The sequence below is a fragment of the Rhinolophus sinicus genome, chromosome 3, assembly GCF_057876585.1.
Source record: "Rhinolophus sinicus isolate RSI-liver-muscle chromosome 3, RSI-T2T, whole genome shotgun sequence".
NCBI classification, from domain to species: domain Eukaryota; kingdom Metazoa; phylum Chordata; class Mammalia; order Chiroptera; family Rhinolophidae; genus Rhinolophus; species Rhinolophus sinicus.
This window is the reverse complement of record NC_142503.1, coordinates 11,115,117-11,137,397: the sequence shown is the minus strand read 5'-3', so window position 1 is coordinate 11,137,397 and position 22,281 is coordinate 11,115,117. Positions and strand designations below refer to the sequence as shown.

The window sequence follows — 22,281 nt, the reverse complement described above, 5'->3', positions numbered from 1 at the left end:
GTGAGAGGCACTCAGTGGCCACACTGCGTGGTCTGTGGCAAAGATCTGGCTTCAGTTGGGGGTCCCCAGCGAGACCATAACAAATTATGTGACAAATCCAGACATGACAGTCCAGCACATATTAATAAAATAGACATGCTGACTAGTAGGGGAAAGAAAATGGTGATCTGTTGGGTTACCCTACAATTGATGGTCTAAACAGGTGCATTGATGAGAGTGAAAGGGGTCTGTTATTAATTACATCAGGAGAAGAGGTGCAACTGGGGACTGTTCCAGGCTGGGAAGTAGGGTGACTACAGGGATACAACAAAAGAAAGAAGGAGGTTGACCAGAAAGCTGAGGGATGGGGGTGCTTCACAGGCTCTCTGTGTTGGTTTTAGAGAGCCAGGTATTTTTGGATGAAAAGAAATTTGAGGAAAACATTCCATGTGCAAAGCTTTAAAAAGGTAAAAGGATAAAATGGGTAACTGAATTGAGTCTGTTCTAATTATCATGAGAAGAGACTGTGAAGGAAGGTTCCCATTTTCTCTTCCTAGATGATCTGGGTCATAGTTTTCCAACTGTATCTTGAGCAGCTCTGGGTTTCCAAGGACCCAGTTCAGGGGCTGCCTTCATGGAGAGGTGAGGCCACGTGTCAGTGCCCTGCCCCCATTTAAACCTGAGTAACTTTTTTTGGTGGTTGTGTCTTATATACTAAGGTTTGGCATAACATAGCATTTGGGGGGAAACGCTTTTATTGCTTTGAAAGCCACGGATCTAGGACAAGTCTCAGTATGATTTCCCCACCCGGAGAGCAAGAGAGAGGGGACCAGCTCTCAGTAGTGTGGCGTGTTGTGATTATTCATCAGATCTGTCATTACCGAATGGCGTCATTCACACCATGTACATACATGATGGTTTGATCCTTTGATTTGTTTTGTTTTTTTTAATCTAAGAAAAAAATGCCCTTTTCCGCTTGGCATTGATACTAGTTCCATATCCTTATTCCACTTTTGCAAAGTGGGTGATACATAGTCTGAATTTTTGTGGTAAACAAATTCAGTATCTGCTGAACACTAGAAGTCGTTGGTGGGATGGGAAACGGGGAGGGTAATACTTAGACTCCCGAGGCAGTGTGTGGGGGGAGGGCTGGCTTGGATTTCCTTTCTCCTTCTTTCAACACGTGTCTGCCCGACAGTCAATTCCCAGACTCTCACAGATTTTGAAGCCTGGTGCTCCTGCGGCCTTACTTCCCATGTGAAAGAACAGGGATTGCCCCACCCCCTTTGGTGACAGGAAGCCGCAGAAAAATGTTTCCCCTTCCAGTTTAAAGTAACTTTTTTTTCTTTTTCGTATTTTAAGAACAAATTTTTTTTCTTCTCACAAGAGCAATTTGTATTTGTTGCTGAAAAATAGAAAATACAGACTGGCAAAAAGTATATCATGGAAAATATTCATTATTTCCTTAAGCTGGAGAAGAAAACTACAATTAACACCGAGGTATAAGTCCTTTATGAGCCTTTTCCTTTCTCTTCTTCCCCTCCTCTCCTCCTCTCTCTTCCTCTGCTCTTTCCCTCGTTCTTCTCCCCTTGTCCTGGTTTCCTTTTCTTCATATTACCTTTCCAGATATTTCCATACATATATATATATGTGTATATATATATATCTGTATATATATACACGTATATATATGTGTGTATATATACATATATGAATATATATACATACACATATGTATATGTGTATATGTACACATATGTATATATGTGTGTGTATATATGTACGTGTGTGTGTGTGTGTATATATATATATATTTACATGACCACAGGCCGCTGGTTAGGACCTTTGGCTGTACGGGACAGAAGCCAGAGGTTAGTAACTAGGGGATCTGTGGTCAGTGGTGGGCTGAGGGGAAAGAGCCAGTAGAATTCTGGAGGGTCTGGACTGACGAGAAGATGGATCCCTGGTGGTACCAACTGGAGTAGAGAGGAGGGGAGGGAATCAAGAACTCGGGATCCAGCCTGGCCTTGAAGAACTTACCAGGTCTTACTCTTGAAGGAAGGATGGGAGAGGGTTGTAGGTGGAGAAAAGCAGAGGCCAAGATATTGAGGGAGTAAATGTTCAGTGGACTTTTCTCAGTACTGTCCTGTGAATTGCCTTTTGTAATCTCTAGTCTTTTCCCTTCTGATTTAAAGCTATCCCGGAAGAGTTTATGAAACAGTTGGCAAGATTGTGTTAGTTAGCTCTCATAGTAACTTTTGTTTTATGTCTAATGTAGGCCAATTTTGTCAAGGAAGCAGAGAATTGTAGCTCTAGAGCTGTACAGGCCAATAGAAATGTAATGTAAACTACATACATTGTTTAAAATTGTTAGTAACCAAGTTAAGAAAAAGTGAAAAACAAGTGTAATTAATTTTAATGATATATTTTATTTAAGCAGTATTCCCCAAATATTATCATTTCAACATGTAGTCAGTATAAAATGTAAGAGTGAGATGTTGTACATTCTTTTTTTCTGATTCTGTCTTAGAAATCTGGACTAGCCACATATCATACGCTCAGTAGCCACGTGGAGCTGCCGTGCTGAAGGCCCATACAATTATAGTGCTGAGTGCTAATCTAAGAAATAAAAACGTGCCTGCTCTTAGGAGGTGACAAAGACCCTCTCTTGGCCAAACTGTAGTCAGCCTGCTCTGAGCTCGTTTTCAACAAGACCCTGTCCTTGTGTGGGTTCTCAGGAACCCGTTTTATCAAGAATCTTGTGGGTCGGATTTTGAAAGAGTATGGATGTAAGAAACTTAAACAATGGAAGTGTCTGGCCACATGAGCTTTCGCGAGAATGTGTGGGCTCAGCTGTCTCTTCAGCTGGCATAGGGAAAAGAGCACTTTGCGCTGGAGGCGGCTCCTGGCGTTGTCACCTGCAAGTCCCCTAACTGCTGGGCCCCACTTTCAGCCTCTGAAAATCCTGGGTAGCTTCCTTGGCCCTCATCTCTCCCACCTCTGTATCCTTTGAGTCCTCCAATTCGGAGTGCCCAGTGGATTTCAGGTCAGCAACGATGAGGGATCCCTTGGCACCCCAGTCCCTCCCAGGGCAGAAGGTATCATTGATGCGAGGAAGCCACCCTTTGTGTCGGTCATGTAGTTACACTCTTGGTTTTGTTATCTGTGCTGGCTGTGTTTGCCCTTCTTGTCCTTGTGAATTTCAGGAGTAAAAACAAATATACGTAAAGGGGAATCCATGGTTGGAGCAAGTAATTTAAAAACACATGAAGGAGTGCTTAAAGGAAGTATTTTAGTAAATATTTTGTGGTAGTGATGGGCGGTTGACCTGTTGTAGCACTAATCAGTTCATTGCCCTTTAAAACTGAGAGGCTGGTTTTAGGGATATATTCAGTGCTGTGGTACCCAGTAGCTAAGTTCAGCAAAAGCTGTGCTCAGTTATCAAGAAATAGTGACATAGGAGCTTAGGAGAACAAACGGGAAAATTAACAGGGTTGAATTATCAGCACTGAGAGACAGAATTAGCATTTTTGTTTTTGTTGATAAGGTTAAATAGAAGTGCTGTAATGTTCTCACTGATAATATTTTCAGTGTTTCAACATTTCAATTCTTCAAACCTGGAATTTCTAACAACACAGCCCATTGCTTCCGGTCTGAGAGGCTCCTGCAAAACCTGATCTTCAGAACTCTGCTTATGACTGTTTTCTTTCAAGGTCAACGGTATTTGAGTTATGTGTTTGAGTACCTGCACCGACTTAATCTTAGACTTTGAAGTTTACAACTTTAGATCTTGAGTGAAATATTAAAGAATTGTCTCAAACTGTGACATGCACGTATCGCAAAATAGCTAACACTTTCAAAAGGAATTAGATTAATATGTTATTTGCTTTGACTCTTCAATTCTTTAATGCTCTAGAAATCACTTTGACAAATATAAATGTAAAATATGCGTTAGCTATAGACATATTGCTCGGATTAGCTATAACGTGACAATGGAGCACACATTTTTTTTAAAAAGTTCGTAAAAACAAAATATATATATATTGTTTCATAATAATTAGATCTTGCTTAAGTGCCTTACTTAATGTTACCAACGAGGAAAAAAAAAGTGGTTTCAAGTTTTTGTGCAAAGCTTTTAGGGTACATTCCTAAAGGAATCTCAGTAATATTTCTTTTAGCCGTGTTTTTTTTTTTTAAATGAACAAGGAGCTATACTTTCTTTTTAATTGAGATATAATCGACATATAACACTGTATGAGTTTCAGGTGTCCAACACAATGATTAGTTATTTGTATATATTATGAAATGATCACCACGGTAAGTGTAGTTAACACTGTCGTCACATAGTTGTATATTTTTTCTTGTGATGAGAACTTTTAAGATCTTCTCTCTTAGCAATGTTCAAATATGCAATGCAGTTTTGTTAGCTGTAGTTACCATGCTGTACCTTACATCCCATGACTTATTTCTTTTATAAATGGAAATTCGTACCTCTTGACCACCTAGGAACGAACTTTTCTCCTAGCCTTTTTGGAAGCAAGTATCATTGAAGTGATGTTTGTCCTGCTCTTAGAAGTTGCAGCAAATGAGGGTACCTAGTGATTGATGACTCCTGTGCAGTGATAAGCCACGCTTTAAAAACATCTCAGGCTCACAGCCCGGCCATGTGCCAATGTCAGGCTGCTCCCTGGTGATAGAGGGAAGTCCTGCGGGCAAAACCATGTTGCCCAAAGGAACACAGGGACTCACATACGTGTGCATACTTACTTCGAGTTGAGAAATCTAGATGACCCAAGGAAAGATCTTCTTGCAAAACAATATCCGTCAAAACACAATTGTTTATTGGCATTTTTTCCTTTTTTTTTTCCTTCTGTTTTTGAGTGAGCGCTCTTTTGCTGAGTGGCTAAGCGTTCTCAGAACAAACAAACCTCTCAGTTCTGGCACGTACAGCCCATTTTGCTCTCTGCCCTCCAGCTCCCTCCTGTGAGTTAGAGATCTGATAGCCCAGGCTGAAGTTTCCAGCTCCCCGAGGCCACGCCACCCTCCTGTGGGGTGCTGGTCATGCCAGGAAAAAAAAGGAAAGAGAAAGGGTAGGCAGGACTAGGCGAAGTCATCCCAATAAAGGTTAGTAGCTGGGTGGTGACACCTTCTCACACGACCGGACAGAAAATGCTGGGCAGCTGGGCAGTGCTTGCTCCCAGTTGCCTGTCACGGTACTGGAGTAAGAGGTGACCTATTTATTTTTAGAAGGCAGCAGTCATAATAACTCGGCTCTTAGCTTCATTCAAGGCAGGCAGGCGCTTTGGAAGTTTGTAAACACCTCCTTTCTGTAAGGGAGGAGTGCTTTTTTCCAAAAAGGAAAGAACTTGATCACTGGGGTTTTTCCCTCCCGATACTCATCGTTACAGTGGAGGAGAAAACATTGCGGCACGAAGTGTTGCGGCTTTCTCCACTGTGTTAGTATTTTCTAAAAGGCAGAAATGCCTGAAGGTGAGGACGCGGGACCAGGCAAAAGGTAATTATGATATATATTTCTTCTTGAGTGTATTTCATTCGCTAGCTATCTTTTTAAAACTATTATGACTAATTTAAAAAGTAGTTTAAATTAAAATTAAAAATAAAAATTAGGACTGTTATCCCTTAATTCCAGGAAACAATTTTCTTTACATTGAAGAGAGAGAGATAAAATTAGTATACCCTTATATAGCCTATCCTAAACTATACCCTTAGAAACATGTGTGAGTGTTTTTCTTAAATGAGGAGGTGATGGCATGAAATTTTTAAAAATATTTCCCTTTACACCCTGTAAAGTCTACTTGAATTTTTGATGTTTGATTTTTAACTTTAGATGATAGTTTTTGGAAATCGAAGCTAGTGAACATTTTGTAAAATGTTTGCATTTTAAAGACTTGTTGAACATTTCTAAAGGCTAAATATTAGACCAATTTTGATATGACAGCACTTTTCTTTTAACCACAATTCTTATCTTTGAAAATGTGATCAGTTGAGCGCCCATATTCAGTAAATTAATTGTAGTGATGTTTTTATTACTATCTGGCTCTAAGAAGGGTGCGGGATAGAGATGGGTAAGGAACCAGGCAGTAATTCCCACTAATGTGAGCATCATTTGTGCCTGTATTGAGGGCCCATTTCTAGCCCCATTTCTGTGTTAACAAAATTTGTATGAATCAGTTTCATTGGAATTCTAATTAGGATCATGGAAATTAGGATATGAAGAGGTAGAAAGAGAGCTATTAAAGTAGGAAAAAGGGAAATTGACAATTTTGTCAAAGAGGGTAGAAACTGGTAACTCTCTAGAAGTAGGAATGCCAAATATATATATATATTTTTTGGTCCCTGTCATGAAGATAAGCATCCCTTTACAGCCGTAGTTAAATGATGTGTGTGTGTGTGTGTGTGTGTGTGTGTGTGTGTGTTAGTGTTATAATCAGTTACAATCATGTCCTTCAAAGCTACTTTTCTGTTCAGTTTTCTAATTTTCATTTTCTTCCAAATTTCTTCCCAGTACATCAAAGGGGACATTACGTTGACATTTAATTGAATAATGAGATAATTTTCTATATAAAATGAGAAATTAAATCAAGTACTTAAAGACGACATTTATAAAAATGCCTAGATTTAGGACATGGACTAACTAACTAGTTAAGAAAACATTTTCAGAGAAATGTAAACGTCAGTCTTGGTTTTGAGCTAATGGATTGAACTACCTGTATTGTATGTATCACCCCCTCCCCCATGACATTTTAACATTTCTGAAAATAGGACTTTCTCTTTTTCTGTTAGCATCTTGGCATTCCCACTAGCTCTCTGCATAGAATTTTATGCAGAATTGGCATTTTTAATTAATACTTGTTGAATGAAATGTATTTATGGATGATTTTCATACCTGCAATAAATACGAGTATCTAGGGGACATGATCATTTAGAGACTGACAGGAGAGATTTGGTAGAAATATGATAAGGGTTGCCTTAATGAAATGTAATATCACAATTAAATTGTAATTGTGGGTAATTATAACTATTTTGAACTAAATTTGTGGTTTAAACAAACATAAGATTATTTTCTAAGAATGTTTTACTGGTTACAAAGAATAAACATAAAAGGAGAGTATATATCTAATAAAAATGATTATTACTAAGGACTGATAATATATTTGCTGAAAATGGGAAACTCCGTCTCCTTTGAAGCAATGTACCCTTCCCCCCACTTTTTTATTTCAATGAGGTAGCTCCCAGCTCTTAACATTTGGTGTTTTCTATACAATATACTTTGCTTTGCTTCGAAAGTTTGTTTTTTCCCTATCTGTGCAGAAAGTTAGAAAGGGCACCCGGACAGAGGGAAAGTTTAGAGCTAGGCTAGAAATAAAAGATTACACTTGAGAGGGAGAGAATTTTATTCTTGCTAAATTTGAAATTAAATGCCACTGGACAACTCCTTCGGTGATGTCTACATGAGAAGTAACTATTAGAAGTGGTAGATCTGCTGACACATCTTGTTTTTAGGGCTTGAGCGCAACAGATTATGGTTGAATTTCATATCCAGGCTTCTTCATGTTATTTTAATCCCATTTTGGAATTTGGTGACTTAAATTGCTCTGTAACTGACAGTGAGCTAAATCTGAATGTAATCTTTGTTTTTTTTAATTTTGGGGGGGAGTATTGGGGAACAGCGTGTTTCTCCAGGGCCCATCAGCTCCAAGTCATTGTCCTTCAATCTAGTTGTGGAGGGCGCAGCTCAGCTCCAAGTCCAGTCACTGTTTTCAATCTTAGTTGCAGGGGGTGCAGCCCACCACCCCATGTGGGAATTGAACTGGCAACCTTGTTGAGAGCTCACTTTCTAACCAACTGAGCCATCCGGCCGCCCCTCTGGAAGCTCAGCGGCAGCTTGTTCTCTTCAGTCTAGTTGTGGAGGGCGCAGCTCACTGGCCCATGTGGGAATCGAACCGGCAACCCCGTTGTTCAGAGCTTGCTCTCTAACCAACTGAGCCATCCGGCCACCCCTGAATGTAGTCTTTTAAATAAGTGAAAAAAACAAAGGATATGAAGCTTCGTCAGTGTGTCAGGATGTGTGCAACAGCTGCCGCGGCTCGGACTGCTTTGTACACTCATGGCCCAGCGGCTCTGCGGCACCGTTTTATACTCACCAAATGGAAACACATGAACACGACTGCCTGGGAGGGGAGGGAGGCAGGTGAGAGACCCTCCTCCTCACTGTTTACCATGTTGCAGTAGTAAACGCTCTTGGTGAGAACCTCTAAAGACTCCATTCCAGTTTCAAGGTCAGGAGATGCGGGGAGAGGGTGTGAAAGAATGCCCTTCTGCAGGATGTGGAAGGCTGAAACCCAAGCAGGAAGTGTGGGGTGCCAAAGAAGAAGGAAAAAAGTGCGGGCAGTGACGGGGGAAGCAGACAGGATCAAGAAATACAAGGAAAATTAGACTCCGGCCAGAGGCCTGGCTCTAGGTGTTTCCTCGTCCCACCTACTGTGAGGCCCCACTGTGGGGGCAGCAGTGCAGGCCCTCAGAGGTGGTCCGTACGTGGTGGAGGGAGGGGTGTGATAGGCGTGCCATCCCCACTTCCAGCTGCCAGCAAGGGGCTGGACCCTGGGCCATCGAGACCAAGCTCTGAGTGTGTCTCAGGTCCGCACTTGCACACGAGATCATTATGGCCTCACTGCCTGGTTCACTCTGCATGTACTTACAAGTGCTGCGCCTGAGCCGATGCTATGCCAGGTGCTGAGCGGATGGGTCAGACCCCTGCTCCCATGGCGCATACAGTCCGGATGGGGGAGACAAGTCACTTGCATTAAAAGATAAGTGAATATTTCAGACAATGAGGGCTAAAACATCTTTTTAAAGGTAATGTGGGAGAGTACCTTGTATGTATGTGGTATGGAAACCTCGCTGAGAGGCGCCCGTGGAGCTGAGGTTTGAAGGAGCCGGCCATGTGAGGATGTAAGGGGAGTGCTCTCTGAGAAGTGGGCCCAGCATGGGCACAGGGCCTGACAGGGGTGTGTGAATTGGCACCTGTTAGGAACAGAAAGGCAGGAACAGAGAACAATGAGTGGGGAAGAGGTTTGGCCAGGCCTGCAGTGTCTCACAGGTACAGTAGGAGGTGGGACGTTAATTAAGGTGGTGAGAAATCATTAGAGGGTTTGAAGCTGGGGGTTGGGGGAAAGGTGGGGGCCACTCAAATACTATAAGGTAATATGCTTTTGTGAATTGGCCTGAAAACGTCACCATTTATAACTTCTCATGGAAACATGGGTTCTGAGGTATGAAAATGCTAACTTTGGAACACAACTAAATCGATAAATTGGGAATTAGGTGGATAAGCATTTCAGAAATCAGCATACATTACACATCAAGAAAACCCAAGGGTGGAGGCCATATACTGGGAGTTCAAGACAGCATTGTTTATTACAGCGTAGTTTGTGGTCACCCACTGGGTGACAGAGAACTGGGTCTCGCACCTGTAATAGGTACTTGGACTCCTGTGAGGGGCTTTACCGTCTGCAGAGAGAGAACAGCTTCTGACAGTGAGTCTGACCCTGCAGCTGACACAGTTGGGTGCGCTCTGTGTGTGTGACAGGCTTTAGTGTCTTTCTTTTGGACAAGACTCTTCATAAATCATTAGTGAGGAAGGGTGACTTGGTGTCCTGCTAACCATGGGACAGTCACAGACAGCAGCTGGTTTTCTAGATTCTTTAGAAGGGTCTACTATTTAACCAATAAGTAGAAAACATGAAGTTTTCATGATTAAGAAGCAAAATGTTGGCTGTTAATACAGGACTCTCTGAAGCATTGTTGCTTGACTTATCATATACTGTGGTGAAGACTTAATTGACGCTTTGATTGAAAAAGGCTGACTGTAACTCTGTCGTGGCAATTTCAGTTGTTCACAGATCTTACTGCTCTGGAATGGTGAGGTGGCCACATACCAGACTTCTGGACAGACGAAGGGCTGTTCCATCTAAGAAACCCACAGCTCTTTAAAAGCTCGTTGGCCTGGTTAGTATTTGGAAATGGCAGTGACCATCACATTGAATTTTACTCTTGGAAAGCTGGAGAGAAATTGCTTTAAGTATACTCTTTAATCCAGATGTTTGAATAATTCAAGTTGGCCCATTACAGGATTGATTTTACTGTATTGATGAAGCCTCTCCTTTGATAGTGCTGTTTCTTTAAAATATGAGGTGAGGTTAAGAGTAGCCTCACAAAGAAATCTGACTAGTGTGCCCATCTCAAGCTTTGCGTGAAATGGGTTTCCCGTGAGCAAGCATATTTCAGCTTTTGGTTGCCTGAGAAAGTCCGCTGGAACTAGGCGCAGAGAGAGCAAAGTTGGCGCGGCCATGAAGTGAAGGACCAGGCTGCTGAGTCCTGAGCCTGTGCAGTTAGACACACATATGGTCATATGGTGGTGACGCACTGGGTGGGTTTGACACTGAGAAAGGTCCGTATGGTTGGCACACAGGAGGAAGGAGAGAGTGGCTGGAGATGAGTGGACAGGGATCCAGGAGCCCGTCATTGGGCCTTTGTGGGTAATGTGTGCTGGTCGATGACGTTTAACAACTGGCTCTCTAGGGGAGGGGAAGCCCTAATGTACCATTTGTTGATTCCTTTTCAAGCCACCCACAGGAGGTCACTGAGAGTGGAACTGGGAAAAGATGTACCAAACTGGTTCCGAAAAGCTTGTGGAGGTCGATTCCAGCACACACATTGATTGTGGGCTGATGCAGGAGTTGCGTTTAATTCTGTGTTACATCTTCTTCATGGATGTATCCCCAAGACATACAAGCATTTCAGTAAAGGCTTGTCAAAGGAATTAATAATGGTGTCTTTTTTTTCCCTCCCTCCAACACAGTCATGGAAAATCGCTCTCAGGCATAGAAAATGTTTACCACTTTTGAAATTCTACTTTGACCCAGCTGGGCTAATATTTGAAATTGATTAAGAACACAGAGAACAACATAGTCTGCCCTTGTTACAGGAGGTTTTTCTGTGTGTTGTGTGATATCTTAATCAACACCAGTGAACAGGCAGTATGCTTCCCAAATCCTTGCAGCTCCCCCGTAAGCTTCCGGTCGTCAAGCCCCTGTTAAAGCTGATTTATATTTTATGAATATGGGCTGACGAATCTTTTGACATCCCTAAAATGTGATGAAGGTCTCTTTGGTTTCCAGTGCCAAAGGAGGGTGGCAGCTACTGTGTGGTGGGCCATTGGAAAGGGCTGTCCCGGGGCTGCCAAGAGAAGCCGTTGCTAACAGGAAAAGGCCATTGTTTGGGCTTTCCTTACTCCCAGCCTTTCGTCCCGTCTGTGTCCAAATCCAGTTGTCTCGCTTCTTCTCCTCACTGTGTAAATCTGGGTCCCACAGAAGGTATGTGAGTACACGGGCTTGCCTGAGGGGCAAGTCTCATATGCAGTCATGTTTTTCAACTAGAAGATGTTAAAAGTGTTCATTTGGGGATATAAAAATAGTATGGGGAAAATGCATTTAAAGAAGAAAGGATCAACTGTCATCTTACTACCCTAAAAAAATACTGGTATATTTTGCTTTTTAGTATTTCTTTGGACAGATTTTCTTGGCATAGTTACAATAATTGTATATATGTTACAGTTTTGTATGCTGCTTTTTTTCCCCCTCTCCTGAGCGCTTCCCAATGGCATCTAAACATTTTGGAAGCATTTTTTTAATGCCTGAGAAAGAGTCTACCCTTTGGAATTTCCTGCATACATCATTACTATATTATTGAAAACAGTGTTGCCCTACAAATGAGAGTGATATATCACTTTTAATTTTTCTAATTAGGGAATGATTGGATGGGAAGGTGTGAAATATGAGCGGCTAGTTTCCGACGGCCGGGCCAGCATCATTTCCCCTACGTCCTGTTGGCCAAGCAGCCAAAAATTCCAGACTTGAGGGGAGAGGAGATGGGACCCCGCTTTACCTTGGGAAGAAAGAATTTGGGGGCTCTCTTATAAAACGTCTAGAAAAAGAAAAATTTTTACTTAATATTTGTTTTTATAAAAATTGTATCAGTTATCGTTTGAAAAAACATCTATGGAGAAACTTTCCACCTGACTCCGCTGCCTGCTCTTAAAACAACTGCCGACCGACGACATCTCTTCCTAACAGAGGACTGCTCCAGTGGTCTAGTTTCTTGATAACTGTATTTACTTATCTAGAATAACTTTGTATTTCTTTGAAGCTCAGATCTTGAGGCATAAACACCTATCTATTTTCACCATTCTGTAGAGTGACTATTGCAGACATGGTCCTTGCAATTATGCAAAGTCGTTTTCAATCCTGGCTGTAAATCCCAGCCTCACCGATAACTAGCTGGGTGACCTTGGGCAAGTCTTAGTCGCTTAATCACTCTGGATTTCATTTTGTTTATCAATAAAATAGGCATAATGATACTTACTTTTTATAGACTAAATATGGTGATCCACATTAAATATTTAATTTTAGTAAATGGCTCACTGTAAGTCCTCACAAAGTAGTTAATAATAGTAATAATAATAATAAGTAATAATGATACTTACTTCAGTTATACACTGCCTTAAGCAGTACAAAATAGGCCACTTTGAGTGAAAACACCTCAGTCATCCGTGGTCTAATCCAGGTGAATATCCCGATCTCCAGTCATGATGTGTATGGGAGACACTCAACATATGCCGTCCATCCGCTCTGCCTACACGTGATCTCAACCAAGGGGAATGCAGGATCGCCCAGTGCATTCCTTGCTGGTTTGGTCTGGACAGTCTGCATGGTCTTTGTGTTGGGAATAGGGCCACGAGGGGTGTGTGTTGGGTCCATACAGTTTTGACCCTTCGTAGGATTGCTTTCACCCAAGTGAGCGTGGGTGTCACACCGCAGACCTGTGCTCTGAGTGAAAGGATTTGCCACTTGGAGGTGGAAGCGAGGATATGTGCACAGTGCAGCTGACAGTGAGCTGAGAAGCCACAGGCGGAAGTTCACGTTCAGGCCGTGCATGTATCTCTTGTGCAGTTGGTCTGTTTTAATCATATGTGAATCTTCTCATATTTAATCACTGTGAATCTTCTCAACGATCGTATTTCCGTCTTTGATGTAGCCATTGGGAGGTAAAATGACCGCTCACCTACAGCAAATGTATGGAACCCTCTGGAAGACACTTTTGTATGCTCTTCTTCCCTCGGCTTTCTTGTTTGCTTTCCCATCGGGCCTCTTAGCCCCATTCCCTTATAGGGCCACCCCCACCCACGGCTGGAATGGCTGTGTACTGAGGGACCATGTACTAAGACCCGGTGAGGACCTGATGCCCATCCCAGCCTCTGTCCCCAAGCCGTGGGCCCTGGTTATGGGGCATCATTTTCTGGATGAAGGTGTGCTACCTGTATACGTGCGTCCTGTGGACAAACTGGCTCTGCTCCCTGGGTGTTTATTTCAGCCCTTGTTTTCTATGTATTATAAACGACCTCCTTTATGGACTGGACTGAGATACAATAATTACCAAGAGAATAGCCTCTGCCACACACAAATTAAATATATCCATATATATGAAGAGTCAGAAAATGAACTGTTCCATTCACCTAGTTTTTAACTTAGGACTAAGGGACAAAAGTGATTCAGTTCTAGAGATCAGTTACTGTTGGAGATAGGGTGAAAGAAATGCCTCAATTTTGTGTGTGAGAAAATAGGGCATCAGCTTGCAATGTCTAAAGAAAGGTTGCTTTGAAAATCAGTAATTTTCTTCAGCAATCAAACTTCTCTTTCAACTGAAATCTAGGGATTTCAGTTTGTTTCTGGAGCTGGTTGGCCCCCTGGCAGCCTAGTGAGACTGTATAACGAGAACCAGCCCAAACTCAGTGGAAAGACCTTCAGGCACAAGTGAGTTAAAACTCTGTGTTTTCTCAGCTGTTCTTATGAAACCACCAGTAAACTCTGAATGGGAAAATAAAAATGGCCTCCAGGGGGAATATTGGCTTCTGGCTCTTTGGCCAGAGTAACATGACCTCATCCAGTTTCTTCTTTGAGTGAGATGTCATCGGGCAAGACGGTTCTACCCCTGCTCGGCTCTTACCCGTATTGTTTCCTAATTGTTTCCTCACGTACATTCATCTCTTCTCACTCTGGTCTCTGCTCCTTGTACCTTCACACCACCAACTGCCTTCTCACCCACGGTACCGGCTGTCTCTGAATTCCACATTGGCAAAGGAAAGGGGCACAAACTGGATGTGGCAATGCATGGCACTCCATCTAGGTCACAAAGTGTCCTGACGCAGGAGTTGGGAAACAGTGGGAGGGCCCCGGCTCTCCCTGGGGGACACACATGTTAGGTGGTGGTCAAGAGGGCAGTGGTGTTTTCCTTGAAAGGAGGCTCCTGTCAGCCTTCCAGGCCCGGCCATACCCCACCCCTCACCCCCTCCCCTGTTACAGACTCATTTTTTCAGGGTTGGCCTGCCTTGGGTGTGATTGTCACCCACTGGGGAACTAACACTGAGGGCTATTAAAGATGTTGCTCTGTGGTTTCCGTAGCGTCTTGGGTGGGTGGGAACCCAGACTGTGGATTCTTTGTCTTGGATGGAGGAGCAGGGGGGGGGGGGGGGGACTGGCAGTTGTGAGTGCCCCATGTGGAAGAGGTGAGGGAAAGGCTCAACACCCCAAAGTCCCCTCTGCCTGGAAACTGATTCATGCAGAGCGCTGTGTTTCAGGGGTGGAGCCTGGTGCTCCAGAGTCGGGCAGACACCCACACGTGGCGGTGTCTGAGGAGTGCCGTGTAGTAATTACCATCATGATGTGGCCTCCTCGCTGGCTGTAAACAGAACAAGCAGCTGTGCACAAATACTGCTCTGTGACTCGGGAAGTGACATCTCCTGGTGGTGTTTTAGTTGAACTATAAGCAAGTGCTTTATTTTGAAAACAAAACAAGCCCATCAATCAGTGGAGCACTTTCAATGTATACCTATAAAATGTAAACCAGTAAGGTGATGCAATTACAAATGTGTTTATACTTTTTGGAAATTACTAGTGCCTATTAGAGTATTCTATGTAGGACTCACAAATTTTGTGGCATTTGTAGGTTTAAACATGGATCTCTTTTCTAAGAAGTTAACAAAATGTTTCTGGAATAGCTTATAACATAACTTGGTGGATAACTTTCCTTACAAAGTAATTAAACTGAACATGAATGTTAAATAGTCTTAGCTTCTCCGTTTTTGAATTATTTGAAGACTTCCTTTAGAAGCCTATTTGGTTTTGCAAAGGAAGTCTTTGAGATGTAGATTTTTTTATAAAAGGAATACACATGTAGATGAATTATAAACCTAGACTGGATGGTCTTGCTTGCTGAAACAAGAGATTTGTTCAGTAAACTAAGGTACAACAAACATTGGCATTGATGGTAAAGGAAGTAGCTGATAATCGGTTTTTTGGGCACAGCAGCGGGGAAAATGGGAAGCTCTTGTGTCCATAAGGAAGGTATGAGGGTTTGATGGCCGATGGCTTCATTATCTCGTGCCAACTCCTGTAAACTGGAAATGGTGCCTGGCGTTCAGATAAGGATTGTGAGGGTTTGTCAAGAAGGTTGTGGAAAGAATGTTACGACAAGTTAGTGTGATCTGCCATGTTTGGGGAGAGGGTATGATTATGTGAGTGAAACACGCTGTGCCAAGGTGAGAATGGAAGTGAGGGGTTTGGGGGAGCGGTGGGGGAATAATAATCTTTGTTTATTTAACTTTGAAAGACCCTAAAAGTTTTCAGTGATATTGCTGGCACTTTGATTCCCCCTCCCCCCGTTAGTTACCTATGCTCTGAAGCTTGAGGGAGTAGCAAGTTTAGCCAGGAAAAATTTGAAGGTTAGATACCTCTTTGCTGAATCCTGGATAAGCTTCTAGGGCAAGGACTATTTTAAGATCACAAGGAAACCTTGTAATACTTTACGAGTCAAATCTAGCATATAATAGCTTCACTAGTAAAATGACAAGAAATCGTGTGCTTGCATTTCATTTATTATGAGCAATAGGCCTCTTTTTCAGGTAGCCGTTGGAGCACAGGTATGGGAGGCTGACGGGTTGGAGCTGGAAAGACCTGGAAAGATCTTATCCTGGTGCTGCCACTTCTTGGCTGGGTCTGCAGTCTCATGTGGAAAATGGGGACCGTTACCCACCATGTCAAGTTGTAGTGGGGATTAGAGCTAATATGCTGAAGCTCCTAAGGTAGTTCCTAGTCCTTGGTACATGCACAGTACGTGGGAGGTGTTTTATAGTGGAAGCTCTTTGACTGGTTCCCAGGCAGCTTGTTGGGTTAATCACTGATCTCCATCAATGCCGTTTAGCCACATGGCGGACGTCCACGAACCCTTGAACCTAGCCGACTAGCTCAGCCTGGAGGCCAAATCCACCCTTCAGCCTGTTTTTGTAAATCAAATTGTATTGGAACACAACCAGGGTCTTTCATTTTTGCATGTTATCTGTGGCTGTCCTCGTGCTGTAACCACAGGGTTGAGTACAGAGACCACATGGCCAACAAAGCGGGAAATATTTGCTATCTGGCCCTTTTCAAAAATGTTTGTCTATCCCTCCTCTAGTATGCAACTGCTTCCACCATTGGAGTTGTGTGCTTACCAAATCAGTGTGTTTATTTACAAATCTCTTTATGATGCTTTTGTAATTGCGTCATTTTAATTATAAATTACGTAAACTGATGAAATAAGAGATCAAAAAGAGTATTGTTGTGGGAGATTCTTTGTTTGCAAATACCCAGCTTTCCTTCCTTTGGTAATACAGTCTCAAGTTTCAGCTGGATGATGGCCACCAGTAATTCAGTTACATTTCCCAGGCTCTCTTGCGGCTAGGCATGGCCATGTGACTAGGTTCCAGGTGACTAGGATGTAGGTGGAAGCTTTACATGCAACTCACAGGCCATGACTTTAAGAGAAAGGGTGTGCCCTCTGGTTCCCTTTTCCCCTTCTTGCTGGCTGCAATGCGGATGGGATGGCAGGAGCTGCAGTAATGATTTTGGGTCATGGGATGGAAGTGTGTGACGTTGAGAGTGTCTGAGAAACAATGTGAAAAGAGCCTGGATCGCCCACATTATGGAGCTCCCATATCAGCCCTGGACCACTCTATTCTGCTGTACACAGGGAGAAACGAAGTGCTATCTCATTTAAACCACTGTCACTTTGACTTTTGAAACGATAGGTCAACTTATATCTTAATACATAACAGCTGTTTACTTCTTTGGAAATAAGTTGAATGCATTGGAGAGAGTCAGTAAGGGCAAGTTACTAATAAATATTACTTTTTTTTTAAAAAAAGTGGACAAAACTGAAAAGGTTGGCTGGGGATGTACATAAGAATGATTCTTTATGTGGATTGTTTAACTTATTATTAAATTCTTCCTCTTCTTTAAATACATGAAACCGGAAATCACAGATAATTCATGGGGGTGTATTTTATGCAAGAATACCAGTCTTTGCTCCGTACCCTACATTAGTTGGCAATTTTATAGCTCTCACAGTATGTATATTAAGTTAATATTGATTGAACTGAGTTAATGTACTAGGTTGGTTTGTTAGTCTCCGGTCAGCATTCAACTTATTCCCCAAGTCTAAGAATGTTCATACTGATTTCTTGTTAATAAGGTTTGGAATGAATAGATAATTTATACTATTCTAGATAAAGGAAGGGGAAGTTATCTAATACTGGAAAAAGAGCTTAAAATTGACCATTGTTTATAATATATAAGGATATGATAGCTGTTTGAAACTCCGTGATGAAAATTTGAGAAAAGAGTTGTTAACAACTCTCGGCTGATTAGGTCCTGACGGATAACAGCGCCCGTTGTTTTGGGTGAATTTGCCTTTACATTCCAATCCCCATCTCTGGAACTTCCAACGCATGTTTCTAGTGAAATCATAGGTCGCTGCTTTGTCCAAACCCAGACTTCCTAGTTGTGTATTTTACTGAAAGGGAACAAACCAGGGAAGGTTGCAGCATCCAGGCCACGTCACAGACCCAGCTGGCCCAGCCTGCAGCAGGCAGCCGTCGGGACATCTGCTCTGGCCTTGCGTCACGGGCGGCCTGGGAATCAGCATTCCATTGGCTGTAAGCTTCTCTGTTACAGGACAACTGAAATGGGCATAACCTGTGTTTAACCATTTATATTTTTAATATCCTCATAGCCTCAGAGAATGGAAGTACCTGGCTTTGTCTCGGCTTCTTAGGAGGCCTGCTCGCTGGGAACCTCTTTCGTCCTGAGATCTGACACTTTGCCATCAGTACTTGAAGTGTCACAGACAGCTGCTAAGATTTTCTTTTCCATTAGTATCACCAGGGATGTGATAGGGGACATTGCCAGCTTTAAGTATTCCTCTTTCAAATCTGCTTTTTACATGAGAAAGTGAGTGTTGTGTATTTCATAAAAGCTGAGGACTTATTCAGTGTTTTTCTGAACTCAGTTTTTCAAGCAAACGTGAGTGGATAGCCGATTACAAAATCCTTAAGCAGAAGATGTCATTGATCATCCAACCCAGGAGTACTCAACCCATGGACCCTCTGATTTCCTGAGATGTGTCAAAGGGGCCACGATTCCAGAACGGCCAATATCCGGTCTGGTCCAGCTCCTTCTTTTGCAGACCGGAGAAACCCAGGTCCTCCTCTGAACTGGTCAGAAAGTCGAATGGCCTCCTGTGGTCACGTGTGCCTGATATGTAGTGTTACAGCCCCACGTTCTTTAGCATAGTGTGTTAAAAGAACATGAATTTTATTTGCTCTTATAATTTCAAAGAGTTGATTCATAACAATTCACAGAGTTGATTCATTCCTGGCCTCTGTGCTATATCGTCAAAGTAAACTTAATTTTTGAGTGAACCTAACCATACGCTTCGCTTCTGGGGTGTCTGCCGGTTCTATGTACAGAGATCACTCAGACCCCGCTGGAGCTGGTTAAAGATTACATAGATTAGAAAGTACAGGCTTTTGTTCATCACAGGAGAAGAAATGGCATATATCTTACTTAAAAAAGAAGCCAACATTTTGATGAGCCATTCTTTTCCATTTCTTGAAAATGCATTATGGTTACATGAGGTAGGAAAAAAAAAAAAGAGGAAAACAAGCATGGTAGAGTCAGTTCTGATCAAAATACAATTCTAAAGCATAGAATGTATTCCAACGTATTGGCTAAGGGATATATTTGTTTCCCTCTCTCTTTCATTGCATGTTTGTTTAAAATAGTCATTGTGGTGTTTAATGACAGGTTTCTTTGGCCATCTGGCTCCATTGGTTCCATTTTGGCTGTGGTCACTTCCCTAAAGACTCATTATACCTGTATGGCTCTCACCTAGAGTTGTGAGCTCCCAAATAGCTCAGGATAAAATGTTTAGCACCACTTAATTGATCTAAATTAGCTGGGTGGAGACAACCCTTAGAATGTCCAGGCCCAGTTAAATGCTACCGTGTTTCCCTGAAAATAAGACCTAACCAGAACATAAGCACTAGCGTGATTTTTCAGGATGCTCGTAATATAAAATAAGCCCTGATGCGTCTTTTGGAGCAGAAATTGATATAAGACCCGGTCTTATTTTGGGGGAAATACGGTAGGGCTTATTTTGTATTACGAGCATCCTGAAAAATCATGCTAGGGCTTATTTTCCAGTTAGGTCTTACTTTCGGGGAAACCTGGTATTTCACAGTAGTTTTGTCCCTGTGGCTCTGGGTGGTCCTCGCCTAGGAAAAGTAAATAATTGAAGTGGATCAAAGAGTTATTATTTCATCTTACTAGAGGATCTTACCAAGTCTGTTTCATATCACTGAATTACAGAGTACAAGCAGAAAATGGAACAATAATAAACTAAATGTGGAACAAACAAGAAGCTATTTAAAATTGTACTGACTGACGGCAAGTCCAGTAAACAGTGACCTAGAGTGAGAGGAGTAAGGTATGGGCTTAATACTGTGCCCGAGGGAGGTGGCAGGTGTGAACACACACATCACTTTCTTGTGCTACCTGATTGACTGAAGGTGATTTCCTAGAAATGGCTAGAATATTGGGCAAGCAGATCTCCAATATGGTTGGCAGTTTTCCCAAGCATACCGCCCACGTGGCAGCAGGCAGAGTCTCCTGAACACACTGACGGAAACTTGAATTCTGGAGGCAGAGAGGAATACCTGAACAGGTAGAAGTGGAGGGAGACGGAGTCGTAGGCAGGCCTCTCTCACGGGCGGCACCGGGTTCAGCGTAGCTCACTCAGGTCTCATTGACTTGCACCGAATTACATGTCACGAAGGAATACTGGTTTTTAAGAAGGAGGCGTTTTTGAGCACACGAATATTGTGAATGGAAATGAAAGTGTTGGAGAACTCTGTGTTTTCAGGAAATCTTTAAGTCTTCAGCTATAAAACACGCAATGACTATTATAACGGTACTGAGGACTGCACTGAAGGCTGACTGCTTTCCTGTTCACTATGAGCCCAACTCCTACTGTCCTTCCCAGTGTATGAGAACGTGGGAGAAATGCCTTCCTGGAGGAACTCTCTCTAAAGCAGACAGGCCACGTTAATTTAAAAATGATTATTTTCCTGAAGAACCTATTATGAGGAGAAATAACTTCTTTTGAAATCTGTCCTCACTCCACAGTATAATATCCACCACTGTACCCCGTCACACATTTCGTGTGCAGGTATCCATTTCTACCTGCTCGCCCACGTGTCCCTTTCTAGTTTGCGCCCTCCTGCACACTCCCAAATACATACCCGTCACCCCTGCATGCTGTCGTTGAGGATTGCATTGTACTAATTTACCATGAACACATGCTTATTCTTCAAACCTGCTTTTGAGGGAGGCTGATGGCAGGTTTAGCAGGCTTTGACACACTGTCATGAAATTCTCATGCTTCCTATGACTGATAAGAGTGCCTTTTGGTAAGGGTGTGCTCCTTGAAAACCCACAGTTGTCATTCCAGGGCTGGCTTGTAAAGGAAGATAAACGAGAGCTGTACTCTTTAAAGAGCTAAAGTGAGACTCTATCCTGTAATTTGCAGCCCAGCATCCTGAATGAATGTCTCAATAACCGATAGTCTGATAGTCACGGACTCCAGATTTGCCGTATTCCAGGGGAACGTTCCCTTACCACAAAGACTGACGACAGAGTCTTCAAACAAAATTAATTCTGATTGGCCTTCGTAATAAACGCACTTTGGAGCAACTTGATCATTCTGTCTGTCTGGGTTGTATATACTTGTGCAGGCCCAGTGAGATGGTTAAGGTCTCTGAGAAACAAAATTAGGAACTATATTGTTGATGAAAACTTTTGCACTGTAAGAAATGTATCCTTTAGTATTGTCACAGTTTAGGTTTCAGATAACTAGGCCAAAGGTGGAAAAGCAGGGAGGGGATACTTACTTTTGACTCCAATTACAGTAAATCCTGGATTATACTTCATTGGGAATTGTGGGTCCCAAATAGAAAGCAAAGAAAGGCTTATATCCAAATTAGCCAGCTTGCTTCACAATAATTTCTGTTTTCCTTGAGAAATGTTTCTTGACTCTCAGATATTATCCGTCCTTCAGGGATAAAGTTAGAAACCATTTCTTCCCTCAGGGAGAGTGATTGAAACAAATCTTGGCATTCACAAATGAAAGGGTGTTTAAGCTCCTGCAGGTCTCAAGTAGGTGCTTGTTCCAAGCTAGTAATGGAATTTAAATTGTTCATGTCCTGAGTTTATGAAAGTCTGGTTGTTGAAAAGTTAACAAAATTGAAAACGCTGGAAAATAACTTCTACCTGGCATCCGTTCGTAGAAACTAGCATAACACAAGAAGTAACGTGATGGCGGCAGCCTTCCAGATTATCTTGATGCATAATTGATGGCCTCTGCACCGAGGAAGTGGCAGAGCGTAGTTAAGACAGAAGGGACAAAGGAGCAATGTCACAAAGTGACTGATCTCCGATTCATTTGAAATTTAGGGGAGAGAGCGCCCCAAAGAGAGAACCCCAGGTTGCCCTGTGGGAGGTGGGGCTCAGCTTCTCAGGGCAGAAAAACCCAGCACCCAGGTGGTGCCTCCTGGTGTCCAGCTTTGGGAGGCGTTGCTCACGTGGTTAATTGGTCTGAGAAAGTGAAGGCTTCAAGTTCAGCGCTATGAAATTTCTTAATCTTGTGTTTGCTTATTTTAATCCTCCAGTTGACACATCTTATTTGCTTCGTCATGGTTCTAATGTTGTGCATGTTTGTGCGGAGATACATACCCTTGTTTTTATTGTTTCTCTGTGCGTGCACACGGAGCAACATATTATGTGTCCACAG

General features: G+C 42.5%; 1 protein-coding gene across 2 annotated transcripts in view; it reads left to right on the top strand.

Annotated features, from left to right (window-relative positions):
- Positions 1-22,281, top strand: part of RETREG1 (reticulophagy regulator 1) — a 113,356-nt gene that overhangs the window by 71,279 nt on the left and 19,796 nt on the right. The window contains exon 1 of one of the 2 annotated variants that reach the window (XM_019753538.3): positions 4,968-5,494. The exons of the other annotated variant lie outside the window; for it this stretch is intronic. Coding sequence (XP_019609097.2) covers positions 5,460-5,494 — 35 coding nt within the window. The 5' untranslated portion in view covers positions 4,968-5,459. Of the gene's footprint in view, positions 1-4,967; positions 5,495-22,281 lie in introns of those variants that run through there. 2 annotated transcript variants of the gene reach the window in all.